The sequence below is a fragment of the Etheostoma cragini genome, chromosome 21 (assembly GCF_013103735.1).
Source record: "Etheostoma cragini isolate CJK2018 chromosome 21, CSU_Ecrag_1.0, whole genome shotgun sequence".
NCBI classification, from domain to species: Eukaryota; Metazoa; Chordata; class Actinopteri; order Perciformes; family Percidae; genus Etheostoma; species Etheostoma cragini.
In genome coordinates this window covers 2,457,430-2,474,838 of record NC_048427.1, presented here as the reverse complement: position 1 = coordinate 2,474,838, position 17,409 = coordinate 2,457,430, and the positions used below count along the sequence as shown (strand labels likewise).

Genomic DNA, 17,409 nt, shown 5'->3' with positions numbered 1-17,409 from the left:
CCCCCCCCCCAAAAGAACAAGTAATCGGTGCGACAGTAACAAGGAAAAACTTCCTTTATACAGTAAAAAAACTTTAGACAGAATCTGACTCTCTGAATGTTCACTGGTTTGAGTAAAAAGTTCCATGTTTAAATTGGTACAGTTGTTACGCCCTTCCCAGTCTACTGAGATAAACTGTATGAGGTTAGCGCTAGAGTGAAACCTTATTAGTGCGTTTTTCACTTCTTACCAATCTCCATCTTCACCTCCAGTCTTCCTGGCCTCAACAAGGCGTCATCTATCAGGTCAGGCCTGTTGGTCATACCTGAAGGAGGGACAGATGGATAGATAGCAGAAAGAAGAGAAAGCAGAGGAGACGGATTAATGAGGGAGATGAGTTAGAGTGCAGGTGTTCAGGGAAGACACTGGAGAGCCTGTGAGTATGGAAGTGTGTTACTTTGTGGGAAAGGAGGGACAAAGTATGTGTGTAATGTGTGTGTCTAAGCACCTATGACCAGGATGTTGTTGAGCTGCTCCACTCCGTCTATTTTGGACAGCAGCTGGTTTACCACGGTGTCGTGGACTCCCGTGCTGCCCGCCATGCTGCCACGCTGCTTACAGATTGCGTCGATCTCATCAAATATGATGATGTGAAGGCTGCTGTTCGCCCCGAGCTGTGCAGCAGAGAGATGAGAAAGAAAATAAGTGAAAAAAAAGAAACAAAAGTTAATGTGTGAACTTTAAATAAGTGCTGTCTTTTACCACCTGCTTACACTAGTAACTTGTCGTCATATATATATATATATATACACACATACATACATACATACATACATACACATATTTACATACACACACACACACACACACACACACACACATATATATATTTGATATTTACGTGATACAATATGTGTTCTTTCAGGGTTTCCCAAATTACCTGGGCATCAAATTAAATGATTTCCCCCCTGCTTTACAAGGTATTCATAGCCTGTCTTGACAATTTGGATGAATTTTGTTTTACCCTTTCAGAAACACAAACTGCTGTATGGCCAAGTAGGTTTGCATATACATGTAATTTTTCTTGGTGTTTTGGTGTATAACAATTAGGAAAGTCAAAAGATGAAATAGAAAAATACATTAGAAAATATGATGAAATATAGGAAATAAGTTAAAAATATATCTGTTATCTTTTATTTTGCATCCTTAAAGTGCCCATATTATAAAAAAGAAACTTTTTCTGGGATCTGAGGTGTTATTTTATGTATCTGGTGCTTTCACACGCATACAAATCATATCATACACATGCAAAACAGAGTAACAGAAGAGTCAATAAAACAACATTGACTCTCAACAACATTCTGGTCATAGGTGCTTAGACACACACATGACATCATACTTTGTCCCTCCTTTCCCACAAAGTAACAGTCTCTGATTTGAATTTCCTTAATTTTACAAAGATTTGGTTTGGACTCTGAGTCATGAATTGTTTTCTGCACACAAAAAAATAATGTCAAATAAATTACAAATTATACTAAAAGTTTCCCCCACAAGAAATATGCTACACCTTTACATGGTCAACTAGCAGCCAGTAGGGCTAAACTATACCACCACAACTACTTTGACTACTTGTATAGCAGTAGGTCCAGATTCACTTGCCAAGGCTCAAAGTGGCTCTAAATATAACAAAAAAAATCATGTTAATACTCTCCTCCAGGGACGACAAAGACCCAGCTATGTTTTTCTTTCATGCTGACCTGAAAATCAGTTCTGACCCTCAACAGAGAGACAGATGGAAAAAGGGAGAGAGCAGCAGGGTGGGGGGTTATCCCTCCATCTACAGACCTGTCAGTCTCAGACGTAGCATTTAAAGCAGGTGTGGTGCTGTCCTTATTACACACTGGATGGTGTGTGTATGTGTGGGTCTGAGTGTGTGGGTCTCTGTGTGTAGGGAGATGTAATAGGAGGTCAAAGACAGCCCAGCCCCTCATTAGGTGGTGAAGAGTGAGGCTCGACGCTGGTGTCTCCCGTTCTAAACCAACCATTACTGTTGTGTTTCTCACACACACACACACACACACACACACACACACACACACACACACACACACACACACACACACACACAAAGGGCAGATCTCTCCACTCCTGGAGAAATTAGTTTTTTCTTCTTTTTAGATAGATGAAATGTATTTGTGGGGGATAATGGGAGAACACTGATCCCCGAGAACAGTCTTTTTCTCTGATGTGAAGATAATAAGCAAAGTTGGAGAACTACAGGTAAAGCCTGTGGAAGTTGTAATAAAACAGACTCATTCATCAACTTTGCTACATGAACTTAGCTGTACTTTAACTTCTGCACCTCTTGAAAGCTCAATAAACAGTTTTAAATGTCCTATGATGAAAGTAAAGTGTTTGAGAAACGCTCTTGTGCATGCGAGTATAGATATTGTAATGTGTCCTCCTCTTACCCTCTTCTGTTCCTCCTCTGCATCTGCAAACAGCTTCCTGATGTTGGCCTCAGACTCCCCGACGTACTTGTTGAGAATCTCGGGGCCGTTGACGATCTTTGGCTCCCGGGCATTCAGCATCTTGCCAATCTGTCGTGCCATCAGGGTTTTACCGCAGCCTGGGGGTCCGAACAGCAGGATTCCCTTCACATGCTTACAGCCTGGAGACAGACAACACGACCAGGTGAGAGGGGAGTAGAAATTAAACTGAGCACAGGCTGTTGATTTCTTTCAACTTGTACACATGACAATGTATCTGCTAGTTATAGAGCTCATATCTTTGTTAGGTGAAGCCCAATCAGATGTTTCAAACATGCTAATCGATCAGCAGTAATTATCCCTAAGTGTAGGGTCTTATTCCAACATTTAGATCAAAATTTGTCATTTTGTCCCCATTTTCCGTAGCCCACTGGTTTATTATTGGCATTAGCTATGTTATAACAAGTATGAAAAGGTACAGTGGTGACCCATGAAGCCTAGTGGGATTCTGTATTTATAAAAATATAAGAAAATCAATATTGCGCAAGTTAATTTACTACATCATAAGATAGTTCAGTGACTCCTTTAATAAATTATTTCTCCAGTGAACGCAATTCTTCAAAATGTGTGTTTTGTCCAATCAATAAATGGCTTGGATTTAGGATTCTGTTGCTTTGATAAATAATGCGTTTGTTTATAATAAAAATGTTCACTTGCATACTTTAACCATAAATGTATTGTCTCAAAGCGTGATGTTAATCCGTCTGATAAAGAGCAGTGTGTTCGTGGTGATAAACGGTTTCTGCGTTGGGAGATTTCAGTGTCCAGACTTCACTGACCATGAATTTATTACAAGGCAGTTCAATCTGGACCCAGCTGTTCTCATCACAGCACTGCTGATTTCTTTTTGTTTTTCTCCTTCTCCATAAAGATCAAGTGTGCAGACTAACTGCAAGCCCTCCAGTCAACCAAGTTTACAGTGTAGGTCTTTTAATGGCCTTTTGCACCTGCTTAATGACATTTAGCCCAGACAAATTGAGAGGCCCCAGATAACAATCTGAGCTGCCATTTGGGCCTGCTGAAGGAAAAGCAGCCAGGATGACAGGTAGGTGGAGTGTGTGTGTGTGTGTGTGTGTGTGTGTGTGGGGGGGGGGGGTTGCGTTGTATTTGGGAGAGAAAGCACTGAAGCTTCTGTCTGTCTGCTTCACCTCTCTGGGAGCAAAGGGGAGACAAGGTGAAGCTTTCAAACTCTTGCTCCACCGCACACACAAATGTGCAACGTGCACATGCACATGCATGCCACATCTCTGTCAGCGCCTGCTTTCCCTGCCCCCAACGCCTGCCAATTACATCTTTACCTTTAGCTGGATGCTCTATCAGGGCATGCCATCTCATTACAGGCGCCAGCTGGCCACAGCCAAAGGCCAACTCCTGCACGCAACCACCCGGATAAAGGTCAGCTCACACACTGCTGGACGCTGCCACAGGCCCTGAGCGCTGTGGGTACCAGATTTAAGTAATGTGTGTTTTGACAAGACGTCTACGAGTAAGGATTAGGACTGATGTGAGTGGGATGGGAGGGTTTTGTGTATGACTCACAAAGAAGAATACCTGATGGAGTAATCAGACAGCTTTCAAAGATCTATTAATAAGTGTGTGCAGGTCTCACTGTCAGGGGATGCCAGGCCCTTTAGTCATAGTCCTTGTCCGCTAACCATGGATTGTTGGGTTTCACTGGTTAAAGCGATGACACATACCTCGAAGGAATTATTCACAGTTTTAGTTGATTTAAGGATTAAACACAAGCTGAATACAAGAACTGAAAACTTAGTGATTCTTGTTTGGCAGGTATTAGTAATCAGTTTAACCTGATGAATGCTGAAAGAGAGAACCGACAACAGTGTTTCTCGCAACATAATTGAGTTTTTTTCTCTACATTGAGCATGATGAGAAAATAGTTTAGGAAAAATGAATTACTCTTTGTCACGTTATTTGGAGTTTTGCCAGTAAACCTGCCCCTATCTGGACTTCAGTGTTGGGCCGTGGCCCTGGCTATGGTTCTCCCAAGCAGGGTCATTCTTTTGAAATTGGAAATCGCCTGATACTCCACTATTCAGACACTGGGTTAGAGATCTGCTGATGTCTTTGGGTTTAGACATAAGGTACAAATCCAACATTTTCTCTAAAATCTGGGACCTCTCTAAAGCTTATCTGGCAAAGACAGATTGTTAACCAATTCTTTCCCATGCTTTTCATGTCAAAGACATGTCCTTCCCCCCTCGTTTTCATTTTCTACTATCATCATAAGTACTTTTGTCATTATAATTATTTGATCGTATAATCTGGCTAGCCATGTATTGTCTATTTTTGACCCCTTTGCATGTAAACGTGCCATTATCCATATTTTTATATATCCAAATATATATGTTACTGACCGGATACGTAATGATCTATGAACCTGAATTGTTCTTGTTCCATTTGTGTTCTTAAATATGAAAATAAATAAATATGTGATGGCGGGACAAAAAGAAAGAGGGAAAACTCACCCATCTGTTCTACAATGTCTGGAGGGAAGACTCGTGAAGCAAAGGCTCTACGGAAGATGTCAGAAAACTCCTTGTCAAGGCCGCCAATACCCATCCTCTCGAAGTTCCAGTCTGGGCTGATGATGGACTGACGGGACTCTCTGGTCTTGGCTTTCCCTGGAGGAGAGAGACAAAAACAGACTCTAAATGCTTTGTTCAAAAGGAGAGCCAAATGTTTCATGATTATTCACTCAGGGTGGGGAAAAACAATTGTATCTACTCTTATGTATACAGCAGGTGTTTAATTGACAGTTATAAGAGACTGCTGCAGTTATTTTATATCTCAAAATCATTGTTTTCAGTGAAACTTATTCATTATTTAATTAAAAAGTAGTGATGCATTAAACTAGCTCTGACTGATTTGTGTTTTATATAGGGAAAGTTCAAGGTTTTCAGAATCAGAGTCAGTTGTATTGCCACATAGTTTTTTTTTCAACTTCACCTTGTTGTTTTGGTGCTTAATAAAAATAAAGATAAAAATGGAGTACTGCAAAAGTACAAAAAACAGATATAGAAAAGAAAAAAAATACACATGACTCAAAATACAAAGGTGAAATATGAAAGTTGTAGACGTCTGCATGATTCTTCACAGTATGAAGTATTAAAAGAACATGCCCAATACAGTTTACAGAGATAATGGTCAAAACCATGTTTTAGCTTTGTTCAATATGCATGGAACCAGAATAAATTCCATTTACACCTTGTTATGAAGGTGAACTGGCCATCAGGTGGCCATTGGCCCAGTTGGACCCGTTAATGGGAAAGGGAAAGCGAGCTGAGAAAAATATGTGAAGTGTGCCCCCTTGTGGAGAATCCCCCTACAAACAGGGAATTTAAAAACATCTTCCTTTTTTTATAAACACAGTACGTGTGAGGTTTGCAGACTTCATCTTCATGTCAGCTTCAGTGGCTGTAATAGGGCTGCATTATATGAGAAATTTTTTTTGATAATGTTGTTGAATTTTGCAATAATTATATTACTTCCAATAAATCAACAGATATTGAGGTGTACGCATTTCCGCTGCTTTCAGTATTCTGCTATAATACAACACATTGCTTGTTGAATTGAAAAAAATAAATCACACAACAAAAAAGGAAATCACGGCCAACATTTTTTATTGACTAAACTGAACATTGAATTGAATATGAAAGGTACCATTGAAAAAATGATGACTGGATTTTAAAGTGCCATTTTCTACTTAAAAAAAAACTTTTTGCAGCCTTTTGCAATATGTGTATTGAGCCAGTTAATATTGCGATGACGAAAAAAAATAAAATATTTTGTGCAGCCCTAGGCTATACTTAACATTTGCACTGGCTGTTTGGTGGAGATTTGACCACAAAAGATACAAAGATGTATCTAACTGTTGTAAGTTGTTGACACTTACCAACCAGGGTCATAGACGAGCTCTCTGACTTCTCAAAAATCACCTGACTGTTTCCTAGCAACAAACCGATGTCGATCTGCAGAAAAAAACAATAAAGATCCTAATCGTTTAGGACAATCTACAGTTGCGTCTAACCTGTTTATATATGTATACAGAACATCATGGGACAGTGACAAAGGATTCTCTAGTTACCTTTGGTTTCTTGCCAGAGGCATGATCTCCCTTAAGGATGCTGGGGTCCATCGCCTCAATATCCTTTATCACCAAGGCAAACAGCTTATCACAGCAACTAAACACCAGCTGGACAAGGGGAAAAAAGAGATAAAGACAGACTACCTTATAATTACTGGAATGGAAACATGTTGTAGATAAAGATAGATAGAGCGATAGCAGCAACATAGACACACAGCACACATAACAAATGTAAATTAAATAATAAGATAGAATACAAGAATATTTAAAATATATACAAGTTTGGAATAAAAAAATACAACTACTTAACTAGTTTTACTAAAGATGTAAATAAACCTATTGTGAAAGGTGCACTTAGTAGTAGTAGATAAGACATTACAACTGCACTAAGTGAAGAGTTGTACAGCCTGTGGTAGGAGTAGCATAGGGGAATATTAAACTAAATTAACAAATTCATGAGGATAAGCCCAGAAGATCAGCACTTCCACTAAATGCTTTGATAAACTCAGAGGTTGTCCAGTTTCTGAATATTTAGACTGGCACGTTATTGCTCCCTTAAAGCACCAAGCACCTGCTGGTTGACGCTGAAGGACTGGTTGTTGAAGTACTGGATGAACTTGTTGGCCATGAGGTCCGAATCGTAGGGGTTGCTGTCCACATTCTTTTTCTGCAGGAAGTCAATTTCCGCTATCATGGTGCTTATACACTGTTTGGACTTGTCAAACTTGTAGGCTCTCACTATAAGGGGGTAAAAAAAGCAATAGGTGGTAAAGTTTATACTGTACACAACGTCTGGATTATTTTAGATATTGTTGTTATATCTACTTGAAGCCTAGCAAGCAGCCCAAAAAATTGCCCAATTACACCATTTTGTGCAGGTCCTCATAAGAATATGTCTTCCTTTTACATTTGTACTGCTTAAGCCGCATTAATTGTTGAATAGAGCAAACCAAAAAAATGAGCTAAAGGAAACTAATATGATGCTTAGCACGGGCGAAAACTGCAGAGTTGGGGGATAATTATCAACCCACCAACCTACAACACTATGACAATAAAGATGGATCAACCGATGGACCTCATCGATCAATTTTCGATCTAACTATCTATCTTTATATCCAATACCCAGGGTTTGGCAGCAGATGTTGCCATTTTGTACTGCCTGTATCAAATTTTTGGAAACACTGAACCATTTTCAAAACAATTGCATCGTAGTGATGCACTGCTTCAGAAGCAATGTTTCTTCTGTCACTGCTGATAATCACCTACAGCTCTTTGTCACATCTTCTAGTATCTCTAAGATTTATGGTCAGATCATGTTCAGTTAGACACTAACTAGACAGCAGGGACCAAGTCCGTGAGTCCTTTGGGAGTGGTTACCAAATCAACGAACGCCTTGTTAGCGGGCATCAAAACAGTGATTCCTATAATAAAATCTGCACCTGAATTTGACGTGATTTGTGGTGCCCTATTTAAAATGGTCTTCAAACTGCTGCTAAAGCCTCATTATGGAAATTAGATATACTGTAGGTGGCCAAAGTGATTAGACAAATTACACCTGCAATAATGCTGCATTATTCATATCTCAGTTCCCAGGAGACACTCCTAAAAAATGTATTATTCATCTGTTCATTATGTAAATGAATATAATGTTCAAATATTCTGAAATGGTTGATGTCAACAGAAAGAGAGCGAGAGAGAGAGGGATTATTGCTTTGATCGAGTCATTCATAGAAAGAGCTGTGGCTTCGCTGGTTTTATTTTACAGACCATGTCATGAAAGTTTAAGGTATCGTGAGTTTTTTTTTTTTCCACTCAGTGGATTATATTTTCATTCCTCCTTTTCACTCCTCATATGCAGACAGTATCATAATAGTGCCCATCATTTTGGCCATCAGTTGGCTTGGAGCGTAATACTTCATCAAAGAACGGGTCTTCTCTTTCTCTGGATGCTGGCCAGCCTCTGAGACAGATGTGCAATGACACCACCTGCCCATATTGTTATGCTGTCTCTCCCTGCTCTGGGTAAATCATGTTTCCTCCAGCCCTCGTGACACCTCAATAATGGCTAAACCCCCTAACCCCGCATATAATTAGTACTCTGTAGGACATGACCATGGCAAAGAGAAAGACCGCAGCCTTTAAAGAATTCATGCAACTTACATGAGAGTGACTAAAGTCTGAGGGTTTGATGTCTCATGTTCCTACTGCAGTGAGGTGTCTGTGACTCAAAGGCATTCAGTGATAAGAGAGAATGAGTGTCAAACCGTGCTAATCAATAGATGACAAATTAATGGCAGCCATCACAAAAGGCTGAAAGGACGTCATCGAACAATCAGAAGTCTGTGCAGCTTGGGGCTACACCTGAGGCACGGCTGACCTGTTACCAGTAGCAACCAGTATTTGTTTAACTTTTCATTTAACCTGAAAACAGCTGGTTTAGTCATAATTTCTGTTATCTGACATCATTGCTCTACAATTTGCCAAACCAAAAAAATCCATTCAGCTGCCAGTTTGTTTTTTTTTCTCTTTTTTTCTTTTAAAGGTTGTGAATCTTAATATTTTCTTTTCTTCTGATGTTACAGCAGACAAAGCATCAGCTGTTACTTTGGTTAATTGGTTGTCTAAAAGCCCAGTATAGGAATTGTGACTCCTTCAGGTTTGATAGATGCATACTGTAAAGATGCAGATTGGAAGTATAGGCCCAAACCAACAACGTGTTAGTCCGTCTCCCAATACTTTGACTTCCCTGCTCTGTCTTTGGCACGCAGCCCCAAGCCCATCTGTGGCAATGGTAAAATACCTCACAAAACATGCAGTTCCAGTTTTTTTAAAGGCCCAGTACATTCCTAAACCAGCTGGGCACTGTAGTTGTTGTCAAATTGAACTTAAACAGGAAGAAATAGTGCATTTATTGGGGACTATTTTTAGTGGCGGATTAATCCACATTTGGTGCTCTAGTGAGTATTTGTAGCAGCAGGACGCTGTGTGTGTGTGTGTGTGATTGAGTCAAAATAAACTACAGTGTGTGTAGTCATGGCAATGAAGGAACAGTTCAGGTATTAATTAACAGTTTCTTGGACAACAATGGAGCTCTGTGGCCCAGAGGAAGAGGTACATCAGGCTTTGTTGAACATAAAATGCTTATTATTAGATAAATTGCTGGTTTTAGTCTTTTTGTGGAAATTAAATGAATTGAATGAGAGAAATCTAGAGAATCACAGTTCTTATGCTATAAATGTGAAGCTTACCTTGAACCTCTTGTCCAATTGATAGGCCGGCCCATTTCCTCTGTGAAGAAAAAAAAGCAAGGGAATGATTTAGTTTTATGTCTCATAATTTCCTTTTGTTTTAGGGCACATTATTACAATGGGAAAAGGCAATGGGTAACAATTTAGCAATCATTGAGGCATTTACATTTTCCTGAAGATCAAAGTTATCAGACAAAGGCTAGCTATACTTTTTTTAATTAACAACACTACACGTTTCAGAGACATCAGGGCAATGTTCTGATGTAACATGATCTAATGTCACAACACTTCTTTTCACTAAAATTCAGCAATTTGTATCTACATGAAAGAAAACATTTAATGGTCTACTTTTTAACAGAAAGTAGTTTTTTTAGATGTCAAATATGAGTCTATCAATCAATGGATGAGATTGAATGACTTTTTGTGGTAAAATAAGACAGGCGCCTTGAGGAGATTACAGTAGTACCTGTGAGCCGTTGTGGCTGCCATAAAGACGGAAGAAGAGCAGGCAAAGGAAAGGAAAAAAAGGAAAAAGCAGTAACAGTTTGAGACAAACAAAGAGGTCCATGCAAAGAGCCCACAGATCAATATGCAAGAAGCATAACTTTCCCCAAAGAACATATAGACGCGGTGACTATCGAGGTTTGAAATAATTTCTAAATACAAAGTTTACGATGATTGTAGTGTTGATGATTGTACAGTTTGCTCATAGGCGTCGATTTCAGTGGAGACGCTGGGGATGCATACCTAACAGAATTCATCATGAGTAATTTAGTACCCATCACTTTTTTTGAAAACCTCGACTTCAATTTATTTAAAAATAATACAAGTTCATAAAACTTCTTGAGTGAAAGATGCCAACAAATCCACAAATATCTCCATCTCCACAGGGGATGAGCAATGATTACCAAATTTCTCTAAGCACTAATTAAAAAATGGTTGAAAATCGAACCAAATATTTGGTGCTGATTGATCGTTGTTGAGGTACATTACAACACGTTAAGCTTTTTCCCGTGATGAATTATAAAGCCCATGAGAACCGTGGGGAGTCAACACACAGCCGCTCCGCTGCCCTGCTGAGAATGTCAAGCAGAAACACTTAATGTCAGATAACGTCCTTAATAACAGGACTCTGGGTTAGTTTTCAGTGGCTATGAGGAGCCCTATGAGAGAAATTTGGTGATCATTCATCAGTTACATTAAACCACGGACAGCTATTTCCTTACAAGAGGCTCTAATTAAGCAGAGACACTTATTGTCAGAGAACGTCCATAATAATTGGACTTTTAGTTAGAGTTTTGACAGTTTTCAGTGGTTATGAGGAGTAATATGAAAGAGAGAAATTTGACATCATTGACCATTGTTTAGGTAGGACTACACTAAACAACATTTTTTATTTGTTTCCATTAGTAAGCTACAGGACAGTCCTTGTTCCCTGCACTTCTGAAAATGCACTTCCCAATGGGTCTCTGTCCCACATCTGTCTCACTGGGTCTGTCTCACATTTCAAACCAAACTGAAGCCCATGAGTTTGCTGAATTCAAACTCACCTATTAAATACATGTATTATTTAGAGAGAATATGTATGCATACATTGGTTTTAGATTTTTAGGGAACATCAAAGCGTTGAAGAACACCAATCACTGCTGATGACAGCTGCAGAAAACAGTTCAGCCGCGATGCCCAGCTTCCATCAGGTGACGCAGGAATCATTTGGAACATGTGGGACAATTTGGCTCTTAAACACTGAAACCTACCTGTGCCAGGCTGAAGGCAATAGTCCCGGGGATAACACTGTGATGCATCTTCAAGGTGAACACATACTTGTGGGCTAAATTCTGCACAGTCACATGTCTGCATTAAGTGGAACAAAAAGGGAGACAGAAGGAAATGATTAAGTGTGGTACAGATCTAGTGTCAGCCCATGTGTTACTGTTCTTCCAGAGAGAATCCCACTCACTCTTCTGTCTGTGGCTCCTTATCACTGACGATGGCACAGTTGCTTAATGACAGTTCGTCTGTTGGGCATCGAGCCACTTGCATCATCTGAAAAGAGAGCCAAGAAAAACTAAAACAGTAAATCCCGTGCAAAAGTAATAATTATAGACAGTATGTGAATGATGTGGGTTTTTGAAAGCTGCAACTCCAAATTTTGTAAACTACTGGAGTGGAGTCATCCCCACGTTGGCCACTCACCTGCTTCTCTACACATTAAATACTTATCATTCCAATATGCATCATGCACACTTTTCACAATTAATTTGTGCACTTTACATCCCACTCCATTCAAGGTTGGACTACTGCAATGCCCTCTATGTTGGTCTGAATCAGACCTCCATCTCACGTCTTCAACTTGTTCAAAATGCTGCTGCTCGCTTTTAAACAAATACACCTAGACGTGCACACATCACTCCCGTTCTCTACACCCTGCATTGGCTCCCGGTGCGTTTTAGAATAGATTTTAACATTTTATTGTTTGTTTTTAAAGCTTTAAATGGTCTTGCCCCACAGTACTTGTCTGAAAGTTTAACTGTGCGGGAACATAACCGGTCATTGCGGTCTTCAAATCAGTTGGTTTTAGAAGTCCCGAGGTCCAGGTCTAAACGGGGGGGGGGGATCAGGCTTTTGCAGTTGCAGCCCCGAGACTCTGGAACAAGTTACCCCCTGATGTACGTACTGTTACAGATGTCACTCTTTTTAGGTCCAAGCTTAAAACATATCTGTTCAGTCTGGCTTTTAATACGTAGCAGTGGTGTTTTTATTCTTTTGTTTCTTTGTAACCTTTTCGGATTTTACTGTTTTCTACGTTTACTCTTTCTGTTGTATGTTTTTACTCATTTTGTTAAGCACTTTGGATACCTGCTGGTTGTTGTAAAGTGCTATATAAATACATTTTGATTGATTGATTGATTGATTGATGTGTAATTGTCTTGATATTTTGTCTTTTTTTAATATTTGTATTTTTGTATATTAGGTTGGTATGTGCATATATGTATATTTTTGTCTCTATTGTACAGTATGTTACTACTACATGTCTATTTGTTGAATGTATAGAGAGTTAACACCTACCAAAGTCAAATTCCTTGTGTATTTGAGTGTACTTGGCCAATAATTCTGATTGTGATAAGCCATTAAAAGGTTCTTTTTTCAGTCCTATTGAAGCTATTTCTTTTTAACTTAGTGGCAATGGTATGATTCACAGTTTATGGTTAAAAAAAAAGGCAAAAAAACAGGCCATTTGCATAGATGTCAATACAGTTGGACATCTACAGATAAAGGCACACTATGTACTTCAGCACTCTTGTGACTTTGGTCCCCTTCACCATAGAGATCACTCTCATAAAACCACCATTACGTGTCATGCATGTTGCCATGGGGATCTCTCTACATGGATAAAGCCTCTCGAGACCTTCAGGATACAGAAAACTTCATGCGAGGTCTGCTGCTCCTTACAGTCCAACTCTATTCTATGTGTAAATGTCAAGTGTCTGTATGTCAAGTGGAAATTTAGCTTCCTCTGTCTCTAAGACCCATGAAGATGAGAGATCTATCTTTGGTGATGCAATAGCTTTCATTAACACTGTCAAATGTCCATTGTAGTTTGCTTAAATATATGGTGAAATAAATGTAAAGTATTGTCAAACGCACATAAAGGACAGATCCAGAGCCGTGTTGCACAGGTTCCTTTTGCCTTTCCTATACAACGTGATGAATTGCAGCGTTTGCCCACACTGTGGAACTACTGGATCTGAGACATTCAGAGATACCATTATGTCCTGCACACACACTGGACTTTATGAATTTGTGTTGACTTTTTTTCTGCTTAGCATTACTAACGTGTGAAAGGAATTCCTTAGGCCAGTAGTGTCTCTGGTTCACCTACAGTAGATGTTTTCCCCCAGATCCTATTTTGTTTAAGTCAGTCGGTCAATCATTACAATGTCAGACTATGCAGCTAAATATTTCTTAAAACCACAGAACTTAATTTTTAATTGTGGGGCAGTTCTAAAAGATTCCAAATATTTTGGGCTTTGTGTATAAAATTATGCATTAGACAAAAAATATTCATTGTAAACATCAGATAGCTTCAACGCACTATTTACATATGCACTGTTTACTATTATTATGTTTATTATTGTTTTATTTTTCACATGCTTCCTTTGAAAAATGTATATTTGTACTATATATTGTACATTTTGCATAGTTGGCCATTCTGTGGACAATAAAGGAAGAATGTTATTGTAAAGGGCAACATGTTCCCTTACTATGCATAGGACAATAAAAGTTAGAGCCAAGCAGATATTATTGGCCAATATTAGGACTTTTCCATTTCACCGTGTTACGAGTGTTGGCATTTGTCCACCAGAGGGCACTCTATAATGTCCCTGTTGGCAAATCTTGGATTTTTGTTGTTGTTGTATTATTGTTCAAATTTGTCAGAACATTATATTTGTCTGTTCTGTTGTGGAACAAACAAGTTTATTTTTAAACTGTTTGTATTGTTATGCATTTCTGGATTATTATTTTTAAAAATATATATCGGCCGATAAAGCGGATTTTTAAATCAAATACAGTATTTGTAATCGATATTAGCCTTAAGAATTCTTTGTCAGGCTCTAATAAAACTTTGCACTTGAACTTGAATGATGAGCTAAATACATAAAATACAGTGTGATGCTGTCAGGCAGTGTGGAGGAAGGTGGTTTTAATAACCTTAAAGCTACTTAAAAGGGAAATGAAAGTGGATGTTAAAGAGCTAAACATCATTGTATCTAGAGGACAGCTTCAGCTCTTCTATCTGCCCTCACTCCATGAGTTATTTACTGCCATTGCTCCACATTGAACTACTCAACAGACAGCAGCAAATCATCATGGGACTGCTGCAACTCTGTCTGAAAACCGTCTGACCCACAGTATTAGCTGCTGGCTGGGTGAATCAGCATCCCGATAGCTATGATGAAGCAAGCAACTTCATGATCCACTGTGATGAAATGTCTACTAAGGGCCGTTACAGAGTCAACACATCCGTACGCAGACACAACATAAATCAGCAATGTAAAAAGGCCATGGACCCAAGTAACCAATGTTAAAGGGCATTGACTACGCTTACTAAATAAATCAGAAATGAAGTGGTGATTTGAAATAACAGGGCCATGATGCATATCAGTATTATGTATTACATGTAGTTTTCCCGGTCATGAATAATGGGCTTGGTGGTAAATACATGTACTGTATTAAAGAAATGTATGTCAAAATTGATTACAAAGTTTCCAGTTTATTTGGTACACCAGGCTAAAAGTCCCTCAGCTCCATCAGCCGAGGAAGACAAGTGAGATGCGGTCGACATAGAGCTGGGTGAAATCAAAATATCGCCCGATTTTTTACCAAATTCATCGTATTGTTTGGATATTGTAAGGTTGACTTTTGGTGCTTTTACAAAAAATGTACATAATTTACATTTTAGATTATTATTTAGCAATAATGTGGATGTGGAACAGCTAGAGCAGTCTGGTAAATTCAGAAAATAACTTCATTTAATGCACTCATACATCATGTGGCCATCATACTGATATATTACCCATGCTTAGGTCGACAGGTTAGTCGACCTTAAGTTAACATTTGTTTTTTAAACTCTCTAAACCAGTTTAAACATAAACTATCAACTAACAGACCATTAATTGGAGCATCACTGCGTCATTTCTTTAAAGCTATATTGCCATGAATAATGTCGGCTCATGTTTCTCATACGTGCATATTTACTGGGTTATTTTTAGTCTTCTGTTATTATGGGTTTTGATTTCAGACTGTTGGTCGGACAAAACTAGCAATTTGAAGAAGCCGCATTGGACTCTGGGAAATTGTGAAGGACATGTTTCACTATTTTCTGACATTTAATAAAGAACAATAATATAAATAATTGTTAACTGCCGCCATAATAATAATAATAATAATAATAATAATAATAATAATAATAATAATAATAATAATAATAATAATAATAATAATAATAACAACTTCAATGAAGGTAGGACTTACTGCAGGGCTGTTGTATTAGCCTGTGTACCTTTAACTAGCTGAACCTAATAAACTGACAACTGCGTGCATGTGTAAACAGCTGCATAGTGTAATAATGAATGAAAAAGTTACTTGGTTTACCCTGCAGCTACCTGAAAACTGACCCCCTGACGTAAGAAGTTAACTAAGCATTCAACATCAGTCCAGTTTATCTCACTGCTCTGCTCGGTGCTTTTAGCCATTTAAAGCGGTTAACGATGCATTTCCTTAAGAGTTATCAGTGATGTAGCCTCTCCAATCGGAGCTATATTTACAACCCCTAGCAGCAGTTTTATATCGAAGTTAATAACAATATTGACAATACAAGTTAGAGACTCTGGCTGTTCGGTGGCTACTATACCCAAGCTGTTCTACATATTAATTTACATCTAGAGCAACATGCTAGCAGTGGTCACAAGATACTCCATTCCTCTTCCGGACTGCCTTTTGAATGACATCTGATTCTGCCACACAGGCTAGTGCTGTGCTGGCTCACTTTACGTGGAAAAAAAAGAGAAAAGCTTCAAGTCCTTTGACTACACGTTAGGTTTACTATTCAAAGTTTTCTGTTGTTCGTGTAATTAGGTTAAAATATTCGCTTCAAATAAACTCACCCTGTCGGTCATCTTTTGTTTGTTTTTTAACTCCTGTTCAACTGCAATTCAGCAGAAAGGTTCCGCTGAGAGGACAACTGTAGCGTTGAGAAAGTGACGCGATAAGAGGCGGGATCTGCCGACGGGTGGTGACGTAACCACGCACAAGATACGTAGATCCGTGATCTTCAATTAATCGCCCTTGTTAGCCACTGGGGGGACATAGGCAGGCTGAAGGAACTCATATTAATGTAAAAAAACAAAACAACCAGGAAGTAAAAGTTTCCTGCCAAGGGACCTTAAATACAACAAGAGAATAACACTAAGTCAGTTCAGAAGGGCAGTAAAACTTCCTTCTAGCAGCTTGAGTGTTAGCGCCATCCTGTGGTGTTCAATGGACGAGTCGGAAAAAACTGAAAAAGCAGATCCACATTTCCTTTATGTTTATACTGGTTCCACTATTATTCCATTTATTTAGTATTTATTCATCATACTCATTCTCATTTCTCACTTACTATCCATTATTTATTCATCATTCTCATTTCCTATTTCAGAACTGTTCATAATGTTCATACTGTTCATATTATAACATAATAACTTAATACTATTTATCCCAGTACCCTTTGCACTATGTTCCACATTTAAATAATTTTTATTGGACTCTTCATTGCACTCATCTCTCTACATTGTTTCTGTTTAGAGTATGTATATCCTAGTGTGTCTATATTAGTGTGTGTATTGTTTGTTTGTTTGTTGTGTTGAATGTGAGCACATTGTGAGCAACTATGCTCCAAAGGAAAATTCCTCGTATGGGTCTTCATACCTGGTCAATAAAGCTGATTCTGATTCTGATGTTTTAATGTAGTGCATTAACTTAGAAC

General features: G+C 38.7%; 1 protein-coding gene across 1 annotated transcript in view; it reads right to left on the bottom strand.

The window, feature by feature from the left end:
- Nucleotides 1–16,684, bottom strand: part of LOC117937104 (vesicle-fusing ATPase-like) — a 26,865-nt gene extending 10,181 nt beyond the window's left edge. Inside the window, exons 1-11 of the mRNA XM_034860803.1 lie at nt 16,550–16,684; nt 11,842–11,927; nt 11,639–11,735; nt 9,882–9,921; nt 7,205–7,371; nt 6,634–6,741; nt 6,442–6,517; nt 5,015–5,170; nt 2,451–2,650; nt 488–653; nt 222–304 (exon numbers count right to left, since the gene is read on the bottom strand). Coding sequence (XP_034716694.1) covers nt 222–304; nt 488–653; nt 2,451–2,650; nt 5,015–5,170; nt 6,442–6,517; nt 6,634–6,741; nt 7,205–7,371; nt 9,882–9,921; nt 11,639–11,735; nt 11,842–11,927; nt 16,550–16,561 — 1,191 coding nt within the window. The 5' untranslated portion in view covers nt 16,562–16,684. The remainder of the gene's footprint in view (nt 1–221; nt 305–487; nt 654–2,450; nt 2,651–5,014; nt 5,171–6,441; nt 6,518–6,633; nt 6,742–7,204; nt 7,372–9,881; nt 9,922–11,638; nt 11,736–11,841; nt 11,928–16,549) is intronic.
- Nucleotides 16,685–17,409: the final 725 nt, after the last annotated feature.